The sequence below is a fragment of the Mytilus edulis genome, chromosome 9 (genome assembly GCF_963676685.1).
Source record: "Mytilus edulis chromosome 9, xbMytEdul2.2, whole genome shotgun sequence".
Taxonomy (NCBI): domain Eukaryota; kingdom Metazoa; phylum Mollusca; class Bivalvia; order Mytilida; family Mytilidae; genus Mytilus; species Mytilus edulis.
Genome location: NC_092352.1, coordinates 9808346 through 9827386, shown reverse-complemented (window position 1 = coordinate 9827386; position 19041 = coordinate 9808346). Strand labels below are relative to the sequence as shown.

The window sequence follows — 19041 nt, the reverse complement described above, 5'->3', positions numbered from 1 at the left end:
ATGTGACACTCCCTTTACACGAGGCGTCGGACTTAACGTCCCCATTCTGACCGGACGTGACTGCAAACTTGATACATCCCGCACAGCCAAACAGACGCCCCACTTCGTTTTACTGCCGGTCGGGAGAAGACCAAGTGACCATATTTCGTTTCCCCAGTCACCCTTGGGGAACTTTAAATTAAAAACAACAGAAATCCATACATGTGATCAAACTGATCGACATGTATCCTCACAACCTGACACATTTATACAATCTCGCGCTCAGTTTCTTCCTTGTAGTTTGGATATGAAAACAGGGTTTTTGTTTAAAAGACAAACCTTTAATAAAAAAAACCCAGAAAACTACGCAAAACTGAGTCCTCTAAACGTGTTGACAGTCTTTTAAGTTGTGCTTATTAATGTGAGTAATCATTTATCCATGCATAACCAAGTACTTATTGAAGTCAAAACCTGTGCAATTAAGTAAAACAGTTACTGAAAAATTAGAATTTGAACTTGCTGTCAGTTCATTAATAACGATTGTTAGTGATGTGATTTGTTCTTCCATAAAAAAAAAAAAAGCCTTTCTCATGTAGCACATCCTCTATATATACCGATCAATTTTACCCAAGATTGTCTCTGATGCTTACCAAACTGCCAAACTCCAGAACTAACTAGATATTGTGACACCTTACAATTCAGACACAGTGGGGCCAAGGGATATGAAATAAAGAGTTTAGCTCTGAACTCAATTTAGGGGATGCCATATCTGCTGCAGGAAAATTGAAGTCTATGTTAAGACTTTCAGAATTACACCAAGGTGTGTCTGAAAATATTAAGGATACATGTATATATTAAGAAGAACAATTACTTCACCCTGCCACCAGTGCTCTTATGAGCTATGTCCTCGTTTTGGTATTTCTATGGAAATGCATAGCTTGTTAATAGATATAGGAAGATGTGGTATGAGTGCCAACGATACAACACACCATCCAAGTCACAATTTATAAAAGTAAACCATTATAGGTCACGGTCCGGTCTTCAACACGGAGCCTAGGCTCAAAAGTTCATTTGTTAGTTAATTAATAAAAATAACACAAAGGCGCTTCTGAACCGTATATTGTCCCTAAAGATAACAACAATTCGCAAATGGATGGCTATTACAAAATCAATCGTTTCTGTAGCAACATTCGCCCCATTACATTTTGGATTGTCAGTGCAGATACATCATGCATATGCATATGGGAATATGGGTCACTAACATTGATCGAAACTTTGTACTCACATTTCTTTTGTGTTTCCTATGCAAAGGTAAGACTATATCTGACGAGTTTGACCGAATCATGACGGTATTTACGCTCCAGATAGCATTTGTACTCAAAAACTGTGTTTGCTTTGAACACACTCTGTCCTACGCCGAACTTGTTCTTATGAAAAAGGGAAGTGTCTTGTAATGCTAATACGCGTACTGAATCCGCATATGATGACTAAGAGATTGATTCATGTCCTTATTTTATGAATACTTGAGCTATTGTGTGCCATTTTTAAAAGTTATATAAGGATCATGACTGATTTTGAATTACAACATTAGAAAATTGGCATTGCATTGTATAATTTTTCATCCTTCCCTTAAAAAATTAATGAGTTAACTTTTTTACCAGGATTATCCCACTAAAAAAATGTTCATGTACCAAACTGACTTTGTTTTACGCTCATTTTTTTTTAAACCTCGCATTCGCCTCGTGTGACTATAGTATATTTTGTGTTATACCTGCTCTGTCTAGACTTTGCAAATACACAATATGTATTTATCTATAACTAGATACTAATTTTCACAAAATACACAAACTTTAAGATGCAAAATTAAAAACACTGTTTCAGCGCTTGAATTTTGTTTTTTTCAAAGATAGAAAAAATATTGAAATAATTTGATAAACTGGTGTTTTATACTTTAGAAAATAATTCTGTAATATACTATAGTGAAATACTATACACAATATGAAAGTTTATGGATGTGAAAAGGTCAAGGCCACTTCTTCTTTTGCTATGTCTTAAATGGAAAAAAATCAGAAGGTTCCAAATCAACGCCATTTTTTAATGGCAGCTTTTCATATAAGTAGTCAAATTTGTCATTTTAACATCGTTTATACCATATGCTTATGATTGAATCGTTTTTGTAGCATTCTATTGAATAAATATCAGAATATTTCTCCTTTTTGTCCTTGTGGTTGAAATGTTGATATTTTTAGGTCTGACCTTTGACCTCAATTTCACAAAATTGTGACCACTCTGGATTTTTACGACCCAACTTTTCTTATTATACACGTTTTCCTCTTTCCATCGATATATAATTTAGGTGTGTGTTCTTCCGGACCATTAAAGTTTTAAAAAATGAACTCTGGTTGCAGTACTATATGGGGAGATAATTTTGACGAAGTAGAATCCCGACTACAGAAATCTGAAGATAAAAAATGATTGTTGCTTGGCTTTGTAAATGATGCTTTGTTTTACTTTGTTTTGTATACGGTTTTGTATTCGGTAAAAAGATCACTGGCGCTCATGTTAGTATGTTTTATGCTATGCCGAATCAAAAATAAAATATTTTTTCGAATGAAGAGCCCAAATAAGTAGTTTTAACGGAATTCTAGACAATTCGGCATCAAGACAAATCGGCCGCATCTCATGAAGATAACACAAATCTTGTGTTTATTTCATTTATTAGCTTTCAAACCATTAACATTTTTTCAATCAATTGTGATTTAATCAAATGATATTTAATTAGACAACATCAAATTTAGTATTGCATATTTTATTTTAGTTTTAAAATTGTCGAATTGTCTTGGTCACGAAATGGGCTAGATGGTGTCTATTTTGTTTCGTATTAGGTGCCGAATTGTCTTTTTGTCGTAAAGTGTCATTGTCGAATTGTCTGTGTGTCGAAATGTCTCTGTGCCGAATTTCCTTTGTGCCGAATTGTCTCTATGTCGATTTGTCTTAGTGTCGAAGTGTCTTGTTATCCTTTTAAATTCAGACCTTAGTGCCAAAATAACATAGTTTCGAAGTGCTGATTTCTATGGAGTCAAGGCTTTGGGACATAATACTTATCTTATAAGGTCAAAGATATAGTCTGTATGTGATTTCGTAGGGACGATAAGATGTAGGGCGAAAATATACTGGCTCGTTTTTTTCCGGAAATCACCGGAGATCAACATTTTAAATATTATTAAAATAGAAGAATCACATAATTAAATGGAAACTATAATTTTCTTATAAAATACTAGCATTGTTTTTTTTTTAGAAGGAATTGAAAAATAAAAATGAAATAAATATGTGCATTGATACAATTTTCTATTGACCAATCAGAAGTCAATATTTCAGCCGACCACGCTTTGGTGCAGCCATTTTGTTGGAGTCCTTTGTGCGAAGAAGTCGTCCTGTGTAAAGAAAGAACAATTTTAAAAATGGCAGAAGAAGAAACTCCTGTAGCTGAGCAGATTGAACAACAAAATGGCGAGGAGTTCACAGAAAACGCAGTAGAACCAATGGAAGGAGACGAATCTGGAGGTGGAGATCAGGCCGAAGGAGGAAATCCTGAAGATGAAGACGACAGGTAAAAAAGCCGCCGCATTGTTCTTTAAACATTTTGTATGTAATAAACTAGGTTCACGTCTTTTATCTGCCACTGTTCATCGATAGTCTTTCAAAATTAATGTTTCATGAATCAAGAGACAAAACCTAATGTCGAAATTTTATTCAAATACTTCGGTGAAAATTCACGCAAGTTTACACATGTGACGTCATACAGAATACATATTTATACAGATTTATATTGATACGTAACAATTGCTTGAAGATGAGATTATATACCGGTTTGTTTGAAATTCTAAAGTTAAAACAAGGCTATATTGGTCCAGTTATTATGATCCTAAATTATGAAGCAGAAAAACCCATTTCAAGATGATTTCTCAATAGATTTTATATTGTTTAAATTGTATATCATATTTAAAAAAAAATCGCCAAGCTGAGCGAGGGAACTTTTTTTTTAAGGGGGTTTTGGGTGTCTGAAACATTGTGAAACGGAAAAAGTTTATTTCAGCATTACTTTGGGAGAGGTCAATGTATTTATTAGCTGCGGAACCGTAGCTTTAGAAATGCGTTTTTTTTTATTAGCTAGCATAGTAAGTAACAAAACAAAATTCAATATTACAGTTCATCTCTGTTGGTCGACCAAAACTTTCTTGATTCTTCTGTGACCTGTACTATCGAAAAGCTTCAACACACGTTCTTTGTCAACTGTGTCATTCCTATGCACATGGAGCATACAAAGCCTGTCACTACCCATTGTAGCCCGTTACCAGGTTTTCAAACGAATAGGTACTGAGAAGACTAGACCAACATTGTTACTTAAATGGATTTTTGACTTGCTAATGTCACAAGTGATAAGAAGTTACCTGTAAACATTGCATGAAAATTTCAAAAGGGCACGTTTTAACTTTTTATCCTGCAATTGGGTGTCCTACTATACAGATACAGCCCTACAGATATCGCTATGCTGTATCTGTATACTATACAGATAATCGCTTTAAAGCTCCGCCTTCTGCCGGACTGAGTATTGTTTGAACCTGTGTGACCTCAGAATGTGTATTCCAGTTGCATTCTAATGATGATGACAATTGTCGATTTCAAAACTTGAATGTGTATGATTGTGTTACAAAATCAACCATGTCAATTTCAGCATGCATGTTTATTGAATTTTAAGTCTGAAGCGTAGGACAACTCGTACACTTCTGTTTCAAATTTGACAATGTTTTGTTATTTGTTTTTACTGTTGAAATTAGTTGTGATGTTAAAATAGATAATTATTCACCTTGAGCGATGTTTTATTGTTGACCATTCAAGATTCTTTTTTTTTTGCGAACCCGTCTTCAGTGTAATGTGTGATTAGGATATTACTACGCAGGCCTCAAAGGATTACAAATCTAAAAAAAATACTAAATATGTTAGTTTTTGTGCCTTTTAAAACACAAACAATTTACCGAATTAATTGCAGGATAAAGACAATAACTGTTTAGTGTCTTTAAATATCAGCTGTATTTGTACTCAGCTCGAAACAGGTGTAGTAGCTCGCTAAAAGCTCGCATACACCTTGTTTCCTAGCCTCGTACAAATACAGCTGATATTTAAAGACACTAAACAGTTATTGTCTATATAACTGCATCTGTAGAATTCGTAAATACTTGTGAAAGTATTTTAGGAAATACAAAACATGAATATAAAGTGAAGCCTTGTTTCTTCTAGAATTGAAAAAAACATACAAATCTTTGTTTAGGAATCGATTGAATCAAGCTGCATGATCCTGCAGATGTAACTGAACATAACTGAATTATGTTCACTTGTATTGAAAATTTTTATTCATTGAATATTAATTCCCAAGTGATTAACATACATGTATCTTTTTGTCATCTCATAATTGATGATCAAGGTATGAATTGGTGAACAAAGAAATTGTTTTGTTGCGAGTTATGCATCAAATTAGACTTGAAATAAAGCTTGATTTTTTGACTTAAAAAACACTTGCTATTATTAAGCATTGTTATCACAAGTAGAATGTGTGCTTTTGAAGATTTCATTACATTAAATGAACAGGAAAATAAGGAGGTCCCTGTATACTGTTTTTTTCAACACCAGAAAACTGGGGTGTTCACTGAATTGGAATACAGGAAATACCCCACTTTTCTTGACTTGAGCCTTACTTGTTGAATTTTGTACAAATTCAATATAGAAAACCGTATCAAGGAATAAAATAAAAATAATTGACCTACCTACCCATACCCTAACAACCAAACAATGTTGATTTCCGGTCACTAGGATCTTGGGTATGAACAAGATCTTAGTGAATGGAAATCAATATTGATTGGTTGAAATATTTTAAGATGTCAAACTTCTGGCATCCTTTCAGAGATTGAAAGTAGAATGCATTGTGTATGTTGGAAAAAGTGGATTATCTGGACTCGGAAATGTTGATCATAGTAAGGCACACGAAAGTGTATATATGTACGGATGTCTGACAAGTACAAAATAAGCGCAAGAAAATTGTCAGTGATCTCCTGTTTAGAATGGGCACTGCTTTCTGTCGATATTGCACAATTTAAAAAAAAAATTGGAAAAGGCAAATGTAAATAGTGAATATATGTGTTATAGAGACAGAAGAATTTTTTTATACGACCGCAAAAATTACAAATTTTTTGGTCGTATATTGGTATCACATTGGTATCGTCGTCATCGATTTATTTTGTACATCAAATTGGTGACATTGGAACTTGGTTATTACATCTGATTTCATCTCTTTCAGAAAATTGTTTGTTGGTAATCTGAGCTGGGAAACTACACAAAGTAAGTACAATTATGTTAACCCTTTCAACGCTATACACGGCATATGCCGCGATGACGTATGCCGTTCGCCACTGCTATTCGCGGCATATGCCGCGATGAAAAAGGATTTTTCATTAGGACTCATAAACCATTCGGTTTTCATTCGGGTTCTCTCTAATTTTTCATCGTTTGAATCTAGGATATGCAAGATCTCATTTGCGCTTGAAATCCCGACAATTTTTATAGTAAAATCATGCAGTAGAAGGAAAATAGAAGGAAAATAAAAACAAATATTTTGATAAATGCAAATGGCGAAAATCGGAAACGAAGCTGTAAATATGGAAAAATTTCAGCATTTCCTTGGCGAAACTATCAACGAGGATTAGTTAAAAGGTTTCTTGTTATCTCAATGTGTTTATTACATTAAATTCGTGTGGGAAATATGATTTGATCGATCATTACGAGACGTAGAAAAAGGGGGGAAAACGGAGGTTGACTGAAATTTTTTAGGACGGAGCTATTTATTTGTGCCACGATTACATAAAACGTTATGTATGGTACAATACGCTACGGAATCGGGCAACTGGTGTCTTCTTTACAATATGGCAGATAAAACAACAAAATAAATGAAGACTAAAAGTAGTTTTTATTCAAAATTCAACACAAATGTAATAAATTACACCTTTTACCTGTTAATTACCTGAAAACGCAGGTAACCTGATAAAAATTTCAGTAAAATAATTGCCTAACATTACAGTTCATGCTCTCCTGAGCATTTTTCATGCAATAAATTTCTCTGTATCTCATATAATAAAAAAGATACAGCAGTCTGAAAAGGAAAATACTGTTCTAATGAATGAAATAAAAAAAAATGCAGCAGCAGCAGCCATTTTTCTATTTTTTTGTGTAGCGTTGAAAGGGTTAAAAAAAAATATGTACACAGTAGACCTTTTAAATGTCTTTTTAGTGAAACTTTGATCTTCTGTCATAACAGTTATTCAATGGAAAGTTGCATTTATCAAATAGAATCTAAAATGTAAATAATTCTATTAAGTCCGCCTCCATTTGTTTTATAACTATTTGGAAAAAAATCATCTTTTAGACTTGTACAAGGACACACAATTTGTATTGCCCTTTATTGGTCTATTAAATATTTTATTACTGTTGTCTTGTTAGTTTTGATGTGGAGAAAAGGGTGCCAATAATAGTGCCTGCCATCCTATTTTGGTAGCAAGAAAAAAATAAAAAATATTGACTGATTAATCCGCATGAAATAGCTTTACTGGTAGTCTTCACTATTTTTAGTATTGAATATTATTTTCTGCACAATTTTCTAGCTTTTTCAACAAATGTTCTTTTTCATAATGTCATTGTCCTAAATATTTTTTCAGAGGATCTGAAAGACTATTTTTGTAAATATGGAGAAGTGGAAAACTGCACATTAAAGACAGAAATTGAAACAAAAAGATCAAGAGGATTTGGTTTTGTTGTATTTAAATTAGCATCTGTAGTGGACAAGGTACGTGTTTCAATAATATTTTTTGAACATGAATATTTGAAAGTGATTGAATATAAACATTCTTTGACAATTAGTATAATTCCATTATAAAGCAAAGACTTGTTAAACATGAGAATATTTACAGAGTATTTGATCTGTATTTTAAACCAGAGAAAAAAAGTATAAATAACATTTTTTTGAAATAGAAATATGAAGCTTTAATACATAGTTATGGCGAGTGTATGTACAGAACTATTTTGTACTTAAAATTTCATTTTCCAAAATAAGGAAGAGCTGTTGGTTGTTGTTCCAATGGTTTTTATACCGTGTTCATCTCGAGATTATTAGTAAATAGTTAAAATATACTTGAAAGATTTGTCCTTGCTTAGATATTAAATGGCATTTATTTGTTTAGGTTTTAGAAGAGAAAGAACACAAATTAAATGGAAGAACAATAGACCCAAAAAAAGCAAATCCAAGAAGAGAAGTGGTAAAGAAAATATTTGTTGGAAAATGTGATCCAAGCACAGAAGAAAGTGAAATTAAAGAATATTTCTCCAAATTTGGAAAGGTAAGCTCTTGGTGAAATATATTGTCATTTTTTCAAGAGATTTTATTTCATTTACATATGGGGGGGGGGGGAGATTTTGGGTAGTGAATTTCAAAAAAACTCCATGCTCTTAACATTTAGAAGTGCACACGAAGTTTGTTTTTATGAATAATGGCTGTGGATAACTATCTTCAATTTGAGAAAGAAGTGAAATTTATTCTAGAAATTAAAATCAGATTGATCAAATGTTCTTGTAAAAAGACCAAATGTTCTCACAATAATTATTAGTGGTGTGCACATGTCTGAAAAAAAGACCCAAAGCAGTAACAATTTAAACTTGTTTTATATTTTGTTTAAGGTCTATCAAAACTATAAACATTCTTTTGTATATGTTGGGTATTTATAAGTGTTATGAAATGTATTTATAGGTAGAGAAAGTGGAATTGCCATTTGATAAACAAAAGGACCAAAGACGAGGCTTTGTGTTTGTTGAATTTGATTCTGAAAAGGCTGTAGAGAAAGTATTAAATGAAACAGCACATAAAATGGGCTCTCAAGAGGTATGTTGGATTCTGTGCTGCCATAAAATTGCTCCAAATAATGCAGTGGATTCACAAATGATGCAATATTTTTAAGTTTTAAATTATATTTTCTTTATTCACAAATCTCAATGAATTTAGTGGTTGCTTCTTGTTCCCAAACCATTCAACACCATTTTTGAAAATCAAAAAATTTGAAATTAAAAAAGACAAATTTGCCAACAGTTTCCTTTTGTTTTGAATTTAAAGTTGTCCAGAAAAGAAATTTTTACACATCAGTTTATACAGTCATGTTGAGAGTGAAATTTTATTTTATAGTACATAGCCCAACAAGTTGTCGATCAGTAATGTTTTTTCAATGATTTTTCGTTAATCTGCAAAATCAAGATGAGCATGAGCAACATATTAAAAAGCAGCATTCAATACATGCAATTTGTATAGAAGTTTGCTTGTATCTTGTTGTTATTCTCGGATAGAAAGTAAATTGAGATTTTATTTCATGTTAATTTGTCTCTATTATATGGCTATTCACATCCTTCAGTAACATTTTTGACCATAAACTTTACAGATTTTTTTGTAAAACAATTTTCACAGGCCCACAGGAAGTTTACAATCCTCTGGATTTGGACTACTTGTTTTGCAAGTTTAACCTGAGGTCTTCCAGATATGTTTCCCATTCATTGATCATAAATAGGTCTGTATGCATCATTAGTGAATACACTGCATTTTCGTTTAATGCATCTTGATGTCTGTTTAGATCTGGATACATTTAATGATTTTTTACTGTTTTAACAAATTCTATTTTTCAGTCTTTTCAATTTTCAGCTAAAGTATTGTTTTATTTATGATTTCTGTCAGTGAACATTTATTGGAACATTTACTGATATTGAATTGTAAGGTTAAAGACGCTTTCACATGAGAAGTACAAACCTTGCTAGAAATATATATTCATATATAGATACTTAACAGTTAACAAGAAAAGATAAAAATAACAGTGGTTGTTGGCTAAAGTGCTGGGAAAAAATGTTATTATTACTATGATGACTATGTCTGACCCTCCTTTTGTTCCACTTCCAGCGGGATGCAGGATTTGAGTGGATGCAAAGGAGCCGAAACAGTTGAGGGCAGGTATCAAACCATATGAAAGAAAAACTGTTCAAGCTCTGCAAACAAAAGTGTAAACAATCTTACTAGATTAATGTAACAGATCACTTTGATCAAGTTTATTTACATTTTTGTTAATGATTTAACAAGTTCTTGCTCTTTTTTTGCTTTTAACAGGTGTTGTAAAGTGTAATTACTACTATGGAACTTCTCAGACTGAGTAAAGAATACCCTTGTAAATGGTAAAAACTAAAGTGTTTATAGAATATGAAAATCAGGTTAAGATTTATATAGTAAAGTGTGTTTTTCAAATTTGTAGTTTGATGTAAAGAAAGCCACACCCACAAATCAAAGCAAACGAGGAGGACGTGGTGGGTTCTTTGATGGAGGAAGAGGAGGTAGGGGTCGTGGAGGAGGTTGGTGTCAAAATTAATGAAGAAATGGGTCCAATTGTTCTTTGTAGCCATCACCAACAAATAAATCTTATCTCAATTAGAAATTGTTTGCCCAAGTTCATTGTGAGACTTTTCTAGGGGAATAGAATATGAGGACTTTATGGTGCATTAAGATTATAATTTTCCTTTAAAATTACAACACTAGAATAGTTCGTGCCTAATTTTGTTTCAAACTTGTGGTAATTCACAACCTTGATAATTAATTGTATGATTAAGGTTGATAAAGTGGTATGTACCCATTACCAAACATTCATCTTCATGCAATTTTGACAAAACGATTAGCATTCTTATTTAGTATGTTTTATAATAAACTTCAAATAATTCTCAGTATGAATGCAACAAAATATACCTTGAAAACAAAGAAATTTTGCAATTATTAGCTTTATGTTTTTGCTATTGATTTGTTTTCTGCTTAATAAATGTTTTTAACTTATTTTCATCGTGCCTGTAAGGAATACTCTTAAATTGGATAATGCACACACCATGACAAAAACAAAACATCACATTGTATTGAATTTCTGCATTTTAACATTATGAATGATGAATGGGTAAATTGCAGGGTACAACCAAGGTTACTATGGAAACCAAGGAGGTGCTTACCCTGCCTACAATTATGGTGGATATGGTAATTATGACAGCAATTACTACAATAATTACGGATACGGATGGGGAGGATATGACCAGAGTTATTATGGTGGATATGGAGGTTATGGAGGTAAGATTCAGACAAAATCATAATAAATTTACAGTTTTTTGTTTGTTTTATTGTTAAGGTCATAATGAATGTATGACTTTCATCCTCCTGCTTGTCAAGTTTCTTTCCAATAAAAAATCTGCTTTTATTAACCGGATTTTTGTGACAAAAATGTCGGTTATTGATTTGGGGATGTACGGCGGGCGGGCGGTCGGTCGGGCGGGCGGGCGGGAATCAAATGTTGTCCGTGCATTAACTCATGAACCGTTCAACCAAAGCTTTTAAAATTTTAATATGTTGTTACTGACAACTAAATGAAGGTCAAGTTCAATAATGGCGATTTTGACTTTTACCGTTCAGGAGTTATGGTTCTTGAAAGATTGAAAAATGGAGTTTACAGTCGTGTCCGTGCATTTACGCATGAACTGTTCTACCTAAGCTTCCCAAATTTTAATATGTTGTTACTGAAGACAAAATGGAGGTCAAATTCAATAATGGCGATTTTGACTTTTACCGTTCAGGAGTTATGGTTCTTGAAAGATTGAAAAATGGAGTTTCCAGTCGTGTCCGTGCATTTACGCATGAACTGTTCTACCTAAGCTTCCCAAATTTTAATATGTTGTTACTGAAGACAAAATGGAGGTCAAGTTCAATAATGACGATTTTGACTTTTACCGTTCAGGAGTTATGGTTCTTGAAAGATTGAAAAATGGTGTTTCCAGTCGTGTCCGTGCATTTTCTCATGAACCATTCAACCAAAGCTTTTGAAATTTTTATATGTTGTTACTGATGGCAAATTAAAAGTCAAGTTCAATTATGACGATTTTGACTTTTACTGTTCAGGAGTTATGGTTCTTGAAAGATTGTGAAATGGCGTTTCCATTCACGTTGTTGCATTTACTAATGAACCATTCAATCTAAGCTTTTCAAATTTTAAGATGTTGATACTGATGACAAAATGGAGGTCAAATTTGATATTGACGATTTTCACTTTCACCATTCATCAGTAATGGTTCTTGTGATATTGCCAGGACACAAATAAATATTAATAAATCCGGTTTGCTGTCGTTGTGACAGCCTCTTGTCTTAAAATAATCCAAAATCAATAACTATGTAATGATATTAAAAATAATCTGAATGGTGTTAGTGTGTCAGCTTTGCTTTATACTTGGCAGTCTTAAACACTTTTGTTGGCAGATCAATATTTCAAAAGAACTCGAAGTTCTCTTCATTGGATAAAATATAATTTAGGATGGAAGTCTTAATTATTGTGACCTTGTTTATTTGACATAATTTCATCTAGGTTTTGATGAGATGACCTTTTTCATCATTTTATATTGATCAAAGAAACCTACTGAAGTTATGTCAAATATGCAGAAATAAACTAACCTGTTATCAAAATTGTTAACTTCTTTCAGATTTGATAGTTTGGTTACATTAAATATATTTTGTAACTGCATAAATATATGAGCTGTATTATTTTAAGAATTCTTGTCCTAACTTGTTGAAATCAAAAATATTGTGAGCAGGGAATGACTAATTAGAATAAGTGTATGCAAGTAAAAAATTCCTAAGAATATCTATCATCAGACTGAAAACTATTCCAAAAGTATAAGGGGTTTAGCATTAACATTTTCAAGGTTGTTGGTTTTTTTAAAATTTTTATGTGAAAAGGGTTTTGAAATCTTTATCTGTATCAAATTAAACATAATAGTTTTTGGATATGATATTTATACACAATGTTTGTAAAGGATTTTATCATTGATTTATTTTATTGGGAATTGACATGAAGGGATAAAGCCATAATATAACATTTTTACAAAACTTGTGACCTCACAATGGTACAAGTCAGTTGATTTCTTGTGAGGTAAAATCTTGTGTAATATTTACACTTATCTTTTATTGCTTTTATATCATATTCTGACACTGTTCTAGAATTGAATAGGTAACATATTGATGAAAAATATACACTTGTCACACTGTCCTAATGCATAATATAATTAATTTCAAGGTTAACTATCTGATATAAATATTCACTCAAGTTTTGGTTTAATTAGATGAATTATATAAAATGTTAAAAAATCTCAATGTTTGCATTAGAAATTGGACAAAAACAAAAATATTTTCAGAATATGGTACCTAAGCAATTACTAAGTTTGAAATAAGGACACACAAACAAAACAAATAATGCAATGAAATACAAAAAATGTGATAAGCAAGATCACACTGAATTACAGAGTTGTTCATTTGTATGAGTAACCGATATTGGAGCCCAAAAATATGGGGCATCATCAAATTTGACTAGTCTTTGGTTTGATGCATCCTCATCTTTTTGTAGGCTACGATTATGGCAATGGAAGTTGGGGATATGATCAAGGTAGGTTGCTGCAGTTCACATTGCTTTATTTGGTTTAATGTTCCTGTAGAGGATGTGTGATGCTAACACTCAAGAGTAGCTTAAAATCTTACAAGGGTTCAATGGTGGACAACATTTTCAAGTTTCTTCTGCAATTTAACTTTGTATTTTCTCTTGTTCATTTCATTAAGTGGGACGTTATACAATAAAGATGTCAAATTCAGTGTTGTACATAATTAAGACAAAAAAGCAGTTGTCTAAACTTGTTCAGTGTGTCAGTAACTAGTAGTGACCTGATTGTATGTAGTTGCATGGGTTACAGATTGAAGTTAGTTTATTCAAGAAAGAGGAATTGCATTTTCTGTCCACACGTTCAAAGAGAAAGGGGTCACATGTTTCATATTGACGTGTGTTTCTTCTGATAGTAGGGTTGACATAGGCTGTCAAACTTTCTTAGCTTTTATTTAAAAGAAAACCTGTCTGTGATTAAGGTTGTCTTTAAAAGAAGTGTTAAATAAACTTGAATATACCTTGTTTGTCTTTTGTTATTTTTTTGTAAAATGATAACATATATATAATAAGCTTATTTCAGACGACTTTGTAACATATGGGTTAGCTTTTATTTGCATGTTTATTAATCGAGCAACTTTTATTTATATCTTTTAACTGATTCCTTAGATACAATTAAATGCATATTATGGGGCCATCTGAGTTTTCAAAATTATTCAGGGTTGGTTTTTTTTTTGGGGGGGGGGGGATATTTCATGAAATTCAAAGGTAAATGAATGTAAAGTTCTTAATTTAAAGGAATTCAAAGTAAACTGAAATTTAAGAGTTGTGCTTTCAGAATAAATACACATGGACAATTTAAAACCTGCTTCCTTCAGTTGTATATTACACCTTATAGCTCATTCTTGCTTAGATCTACCAATGGTCTTGTATTTCAAATGTGGCATGCTGGCAACACCAGTAAGATGATGAGACTTGGCAATAATGCACACAAGTAGAGGATTGAATTATATTAATTTATAAGGGGAAAAAGAAGTAACAAATTTTGAGCATTTTGAAGGGGCTTGTGTTAAGAACTGACTCATTTCAGTCATTTATTCATCATAGTAAGTAAAATGTATTAGGGTTGTTCCAAGTTCATTTTAGTTACACAGCAGACTTCTGAAGATATACAGACTGGCAGAATACAAGAATAAAAACTAAAAAGCTTAAAAATTTAAGCTTTTATGGATGGATCAATGTAGTTGTTGGAAATCACAGGTAGATTTTTAGTAAGGTTCAATAAGAAGAATTTGATAGTATATGAACACTCATTTACTGGGATACCAATGGAGGAGATAGCTGGTAAAATAGTGCAGAAAAGATAAAGCATATGTATATTTTGTAGGCCAACAGACAAGTCAATATGGTAAACAACAGAAAGGTGCACGAGGAGGCGGAGGAGGAGGTTATCATCCATACAACCGATGAAGAAATTTATAGGTCTCATTTTTAATGTAAAGTATTTTCATTTCTCATACTTCTAACAAAGTGTGCACCTTTTTATAAAAGTTTTATTTTCTAACCATTCGTAGTTAGAAAATGCAGATGGTAGAAATTAACAAGCACCTTTGTTAGATGAACGTTTTCTAGAGATTTTAGATGTTTTGATTGTATAATCTATATAATTTTCTGTCATTTTTGAAATGTATTCCAAAATTTACTGTTAAACTAACATGTGATTCTGTAAGCCTCTTCTTCGGTGATTATGTTATGTTTACCACCATATTTGGATGTGTGCTTTATCAGGTTTGTTGGCAAATTTTTTATTTAATGAATTCTGGGTTATTTTACAACAGTGTAAAACACTGTATAAATGAAAGGTGTGCATAGCCAGCAAAACTAAATAAAGCACATAGCTAGATACGGTTTTATCACAAGATAATTAATTATATATTTTTAAGAAAAGAATGTAAGAAAAAAGGCAATTGTGGTGGAGGTGTTATGCATTTTCATGGAGTAATGCTGATATCAGCAAGTTCATGTATATAAAAAAAAATAGATGCAGACTAACCTCAAGAAACAGAAAATCATGTTTGTTTCAGTTTCATATTCAAATTTGCCTTCAATCTGTTTGTTGACACATTCAGTTTATAAAATGCATTGTACAAGAACATGAAACGCATACCCAAAAAAATGAAGAGAACAATGAGAACTAAAACACAGAAACCAGAAAGTGTCAAAGATGACTAAAATTTCAATTGAATATTGAAAAATAAAAGCTATAGGACAATTTCAGAACTAGTGCATCAGGAAATTAAACACTTGTAAAAAGTGAGCTACAGAACAAAAAATCTAAAAAATGTTGTGCGACTTGTTCTAGATTTTAGCTGCATGTAGAATATTTCTGCTGGTTAATTGATGGACTGGTGAAAAATTTTACAACTTTTTAACTTTTCTGATGTTCTGGGGAAAATTTACAAAAATCACAAATAAGACCTTGATATGATATAAAACAGATGTTATTTATTCTTGATAGTACTTGCAGCTACTTCTGAAACAGTTGATCTTGAAGGTAATGTATGAACATTTTAATTTGAACAAATTTAATTTCTATTTACAGAATGGTAATTCATCGATTCATCCTCATCCCTCATCAATCAATCAATGGAATATCATCGATCATGGACATGTCAACTTTTTTAACAAAAAATGTTGTATACACAACTATGTGATTTTTAACTTTTGCTTTGTTTTAAAAAAAACTGTTTACTCTTGTCAAGAAAGCAAGAGTTTAAAATACATAGTGTAAATATTGTAATTTGAATAAATGTCCCTGGTCAGGGAAAATTGAAAATATTAAATATTACTTTTTGTACTTTGGCTTCACTTGATACATATCTTGAAAAAAAACTTGACCAAATCCACTTAGTCCCCTGCACATCTAAAAATGTTCAGAAATGAAAATTGGCATTTAGCCTAGACCAGAGTTTGTTGATTGTCAATTTGGGCTGCTGTTGTGTTCATTTTGTCATGTATATCTGTTAATAAGCTTGCATTTCTAAAGACACTAGAGGTCTGTCACTCACTTGGTAACAGTTGTCTGCTGATTCTTGTTGCATTGATTGACCATTGCAAGAATCAAAACAGAAAGAACAAGTTGGAAAGTTCCAACCCTTTTTGTCTCGCTTGACAAGTCGAAAAGCTAAGACATGGGTATGCTGTTTCCAGCGGCAGCGACAACAATGTATTAGTTTGTGATTAAGTCTAGTTAATGGTGAACCACTAGTGGCAAGTTAAAGATATTTGGTATAGTTATATTATTAATGTCATCTCATTACCATGGAGGTTATTTGGCCCTGCCCCCTAAGTTATACTCTATTGACTTTGGAATTTTTGCTTAGTTTCATGTATTAGCTTGTGTTTAAGTTTGTTTCAAGGGAACAGCTTTAATGTTAAAGTGTTGCTATTTTATTTTCAATACTTGCATTATCGAAATTACAAAAAAGCAAGACATCTGTGATAAGTTTATTTTGACTAACAATGTATGAATAAGGTTCTTGTATTGTAAATCTTGTCATAATTGTCCCTGTGGCAACGGAAGACAGTAGCAAAATGCATCATCAATGGCTTGAAAGTATTTTTACAAAGCTCTACTTCAGAAGGTAAAATATCTTAGTACTTTGTTCCTTGTATGTAGATGCCAAATGTTGTTTATGTCTTGAATGTTGATTATCCTCGACTTAATTTCATGGTACAGGGACTGCTTGATAAAACTTGCTATATTTGGAATATGGGATCCTTGCAAGCTCTTTTTGTGTTGTACAGGTTTTCCTGAACTAGACCTCAATTCATGGATCAGTGGACACTGTTTTGTAAGCAATGAATCAACTTTATTTAGTATATGACATGAATGCAAGGTGTAGCTGTCGGACTTGACTAGCTTCAATCAGACTTTGATCTCATTTTATAGTTCAGTTATGTACAAATTTCTAGGCTTTGTTCTCTTGGATCCTTGTAGATCATAAAATTCTCAACATCAGATTGCAAATTGGCATTATCCCATGTTAACAGAGGATGGTCAATGTGTGCAGGATAATAAAACATTTCTTTAATAGTTATCCCACAAGGACTTGGTGTGTCAGTGTAAGATCGCCCCTAGCCAGAGAGTGATCTAACACTGACACACCAAGTCTGCCAACTCGTCCCACTTATAAAAAGATCTTGCTTCCTTTAAGTATGTTAAGTTACTGTTAGTTTGTATCCAGTCGTCCTGGTGATATGGTATGTGTCGTGGCTTGATATGCTTTAGTTCTCGAGTTCGAATCCAAGCATATACACTAGATTTTTTCTACATGAATTTTGATGGACAGTCTTTTCCGTATAATTAAAGTTTTATAGTGGATTTGACATTCCCACCAAAATGTTACAAAGAAACTCGAACTGGGATGATCCCGCTCAGATCATCCCTGTTAAAACCAAGGGTATGGATGCAATTCAATAGATACAAGATCTGGTTTGATTGCCAATGAGACTTGAGTCCTATTTTTAACCGGATTTTTGTGACAAAAATGTCAGTTATTAATTTGGGGATGTACGGTGGGCGGGCGGCAATCAAATGTCTGTGCATTAACTCATGAACCGTTCAACCAAAGCTTTTAAAATTTTAATATGTTGTTACTTACAACTAAATGAAGGTCAAGTTCAATAATGGCGATTTTGACTTTTACTGTTCAGGAGTTATGGTTCTTGAAGGATTGAAAAATGGAGTTTCCAGTCGTGTCCGTGCATTTACGCATGAACTGTTCTACCTAAGCTTCCCAAATTTTAATATGTTGTTACTGATGACAAAATGGAGGTCAAGTTCAATAATGGCGATTTTGACTTTTACCGTTCAGGAGTTGTGGTTCTTGAAAGATTGAAAAATGGAGTTTCTAGTCGTGTCCGTGCATTTACGCATGAACTGTTCTACCTAAGCTTCCCAAATTTTAATATGTTGTTACTGATGACAAAATGGAGGTCAAGTTTATTAATGACGATTTTGACTTTTACTGTTCAGGAGTTATGGTTCTTGAAAGATTGAAAAATGGTGTTTCCAGTCTTGTCCGTGCATTTACGCGTGAACTGTTTTACCAAAGCTTCCCAAATTTTAATATGTTGTTACTGATGACAAAATAGAGGTCAAGTTCAATAATGACGATTTGGACTTTTACCATTCAGGAGTAATGGTTCTTGAAAGATTTAAAAATGGTGTTTCCGGTCGTGTCCGTGCATTTTCTCATGAACCATTCAACCAAAGCTTTTGAAATTTTTATATGTTGTTACTGATGGCAAATTAGAGGTCAAGTTCAATAATGACGATTTTGATTTTTACCGTTCAGGAGTTATGGTTCTTATGAAATGGCGTTTCCATTCACGTTGTTGCATTTTCTCATGAACCATTCAATCTAAGCTTTTCAAATTTTAAGATGTTGATACTGATCACAAAATGGAGGTCAAATTTGAT

General features: G+C 32.6%; 1 protein-coding gene across 17 annotated transcripts; it reads left to right on the top strand.

Moving 5' to 3' along the window:
* Positions 1 to 3348: 3348 nt before the first annotated feature.
* LOC139487610 (RNA-binding protein squid-like) lies at positions 3349 to 16399 on the top strand. Of its 17 annotated transcripts, none has more exons than XR_011655840.1 (10): positions 3353 to 3589; positions 6332 to 6372; positions 7743 to 7870; positions 8265 to 8420; positions 8828 to 8959; positions 10362 to 10458; positions 11057 to 11212; positions 13530 to 13568; positions 14944 to 15344; positions 16159 to 16399. XR_011655840.1 is itself a non-coding variant. In XM_071272513.1 (10 exons), exons 1-10 carry the CDS (start codon positions 3441 to 3443, stop codon positions 16164 to 16166), a joined length of 966 nt encoding a protein of 321 aa, XP_071128614.1. In that variant the 5' UTR covers positions 3353 to 3440; the 3' UTR covers positions 16167 to 16399. The 17 variants fall into 17 exon arrangements, 11 of the variants coding, with proteins under 11 accessions (XP_071128618.1, XP_071128619.1, XP_071128614.1 ...); XM_071272513.1 differs by having other exon boundaries at positions 14944 to 15003; XM_071272511.1 differs by having other exon boundaries at positions 14944 to 15052.
* Positions 16400 to 19041: the final 2642 nt, after the last annotated feature.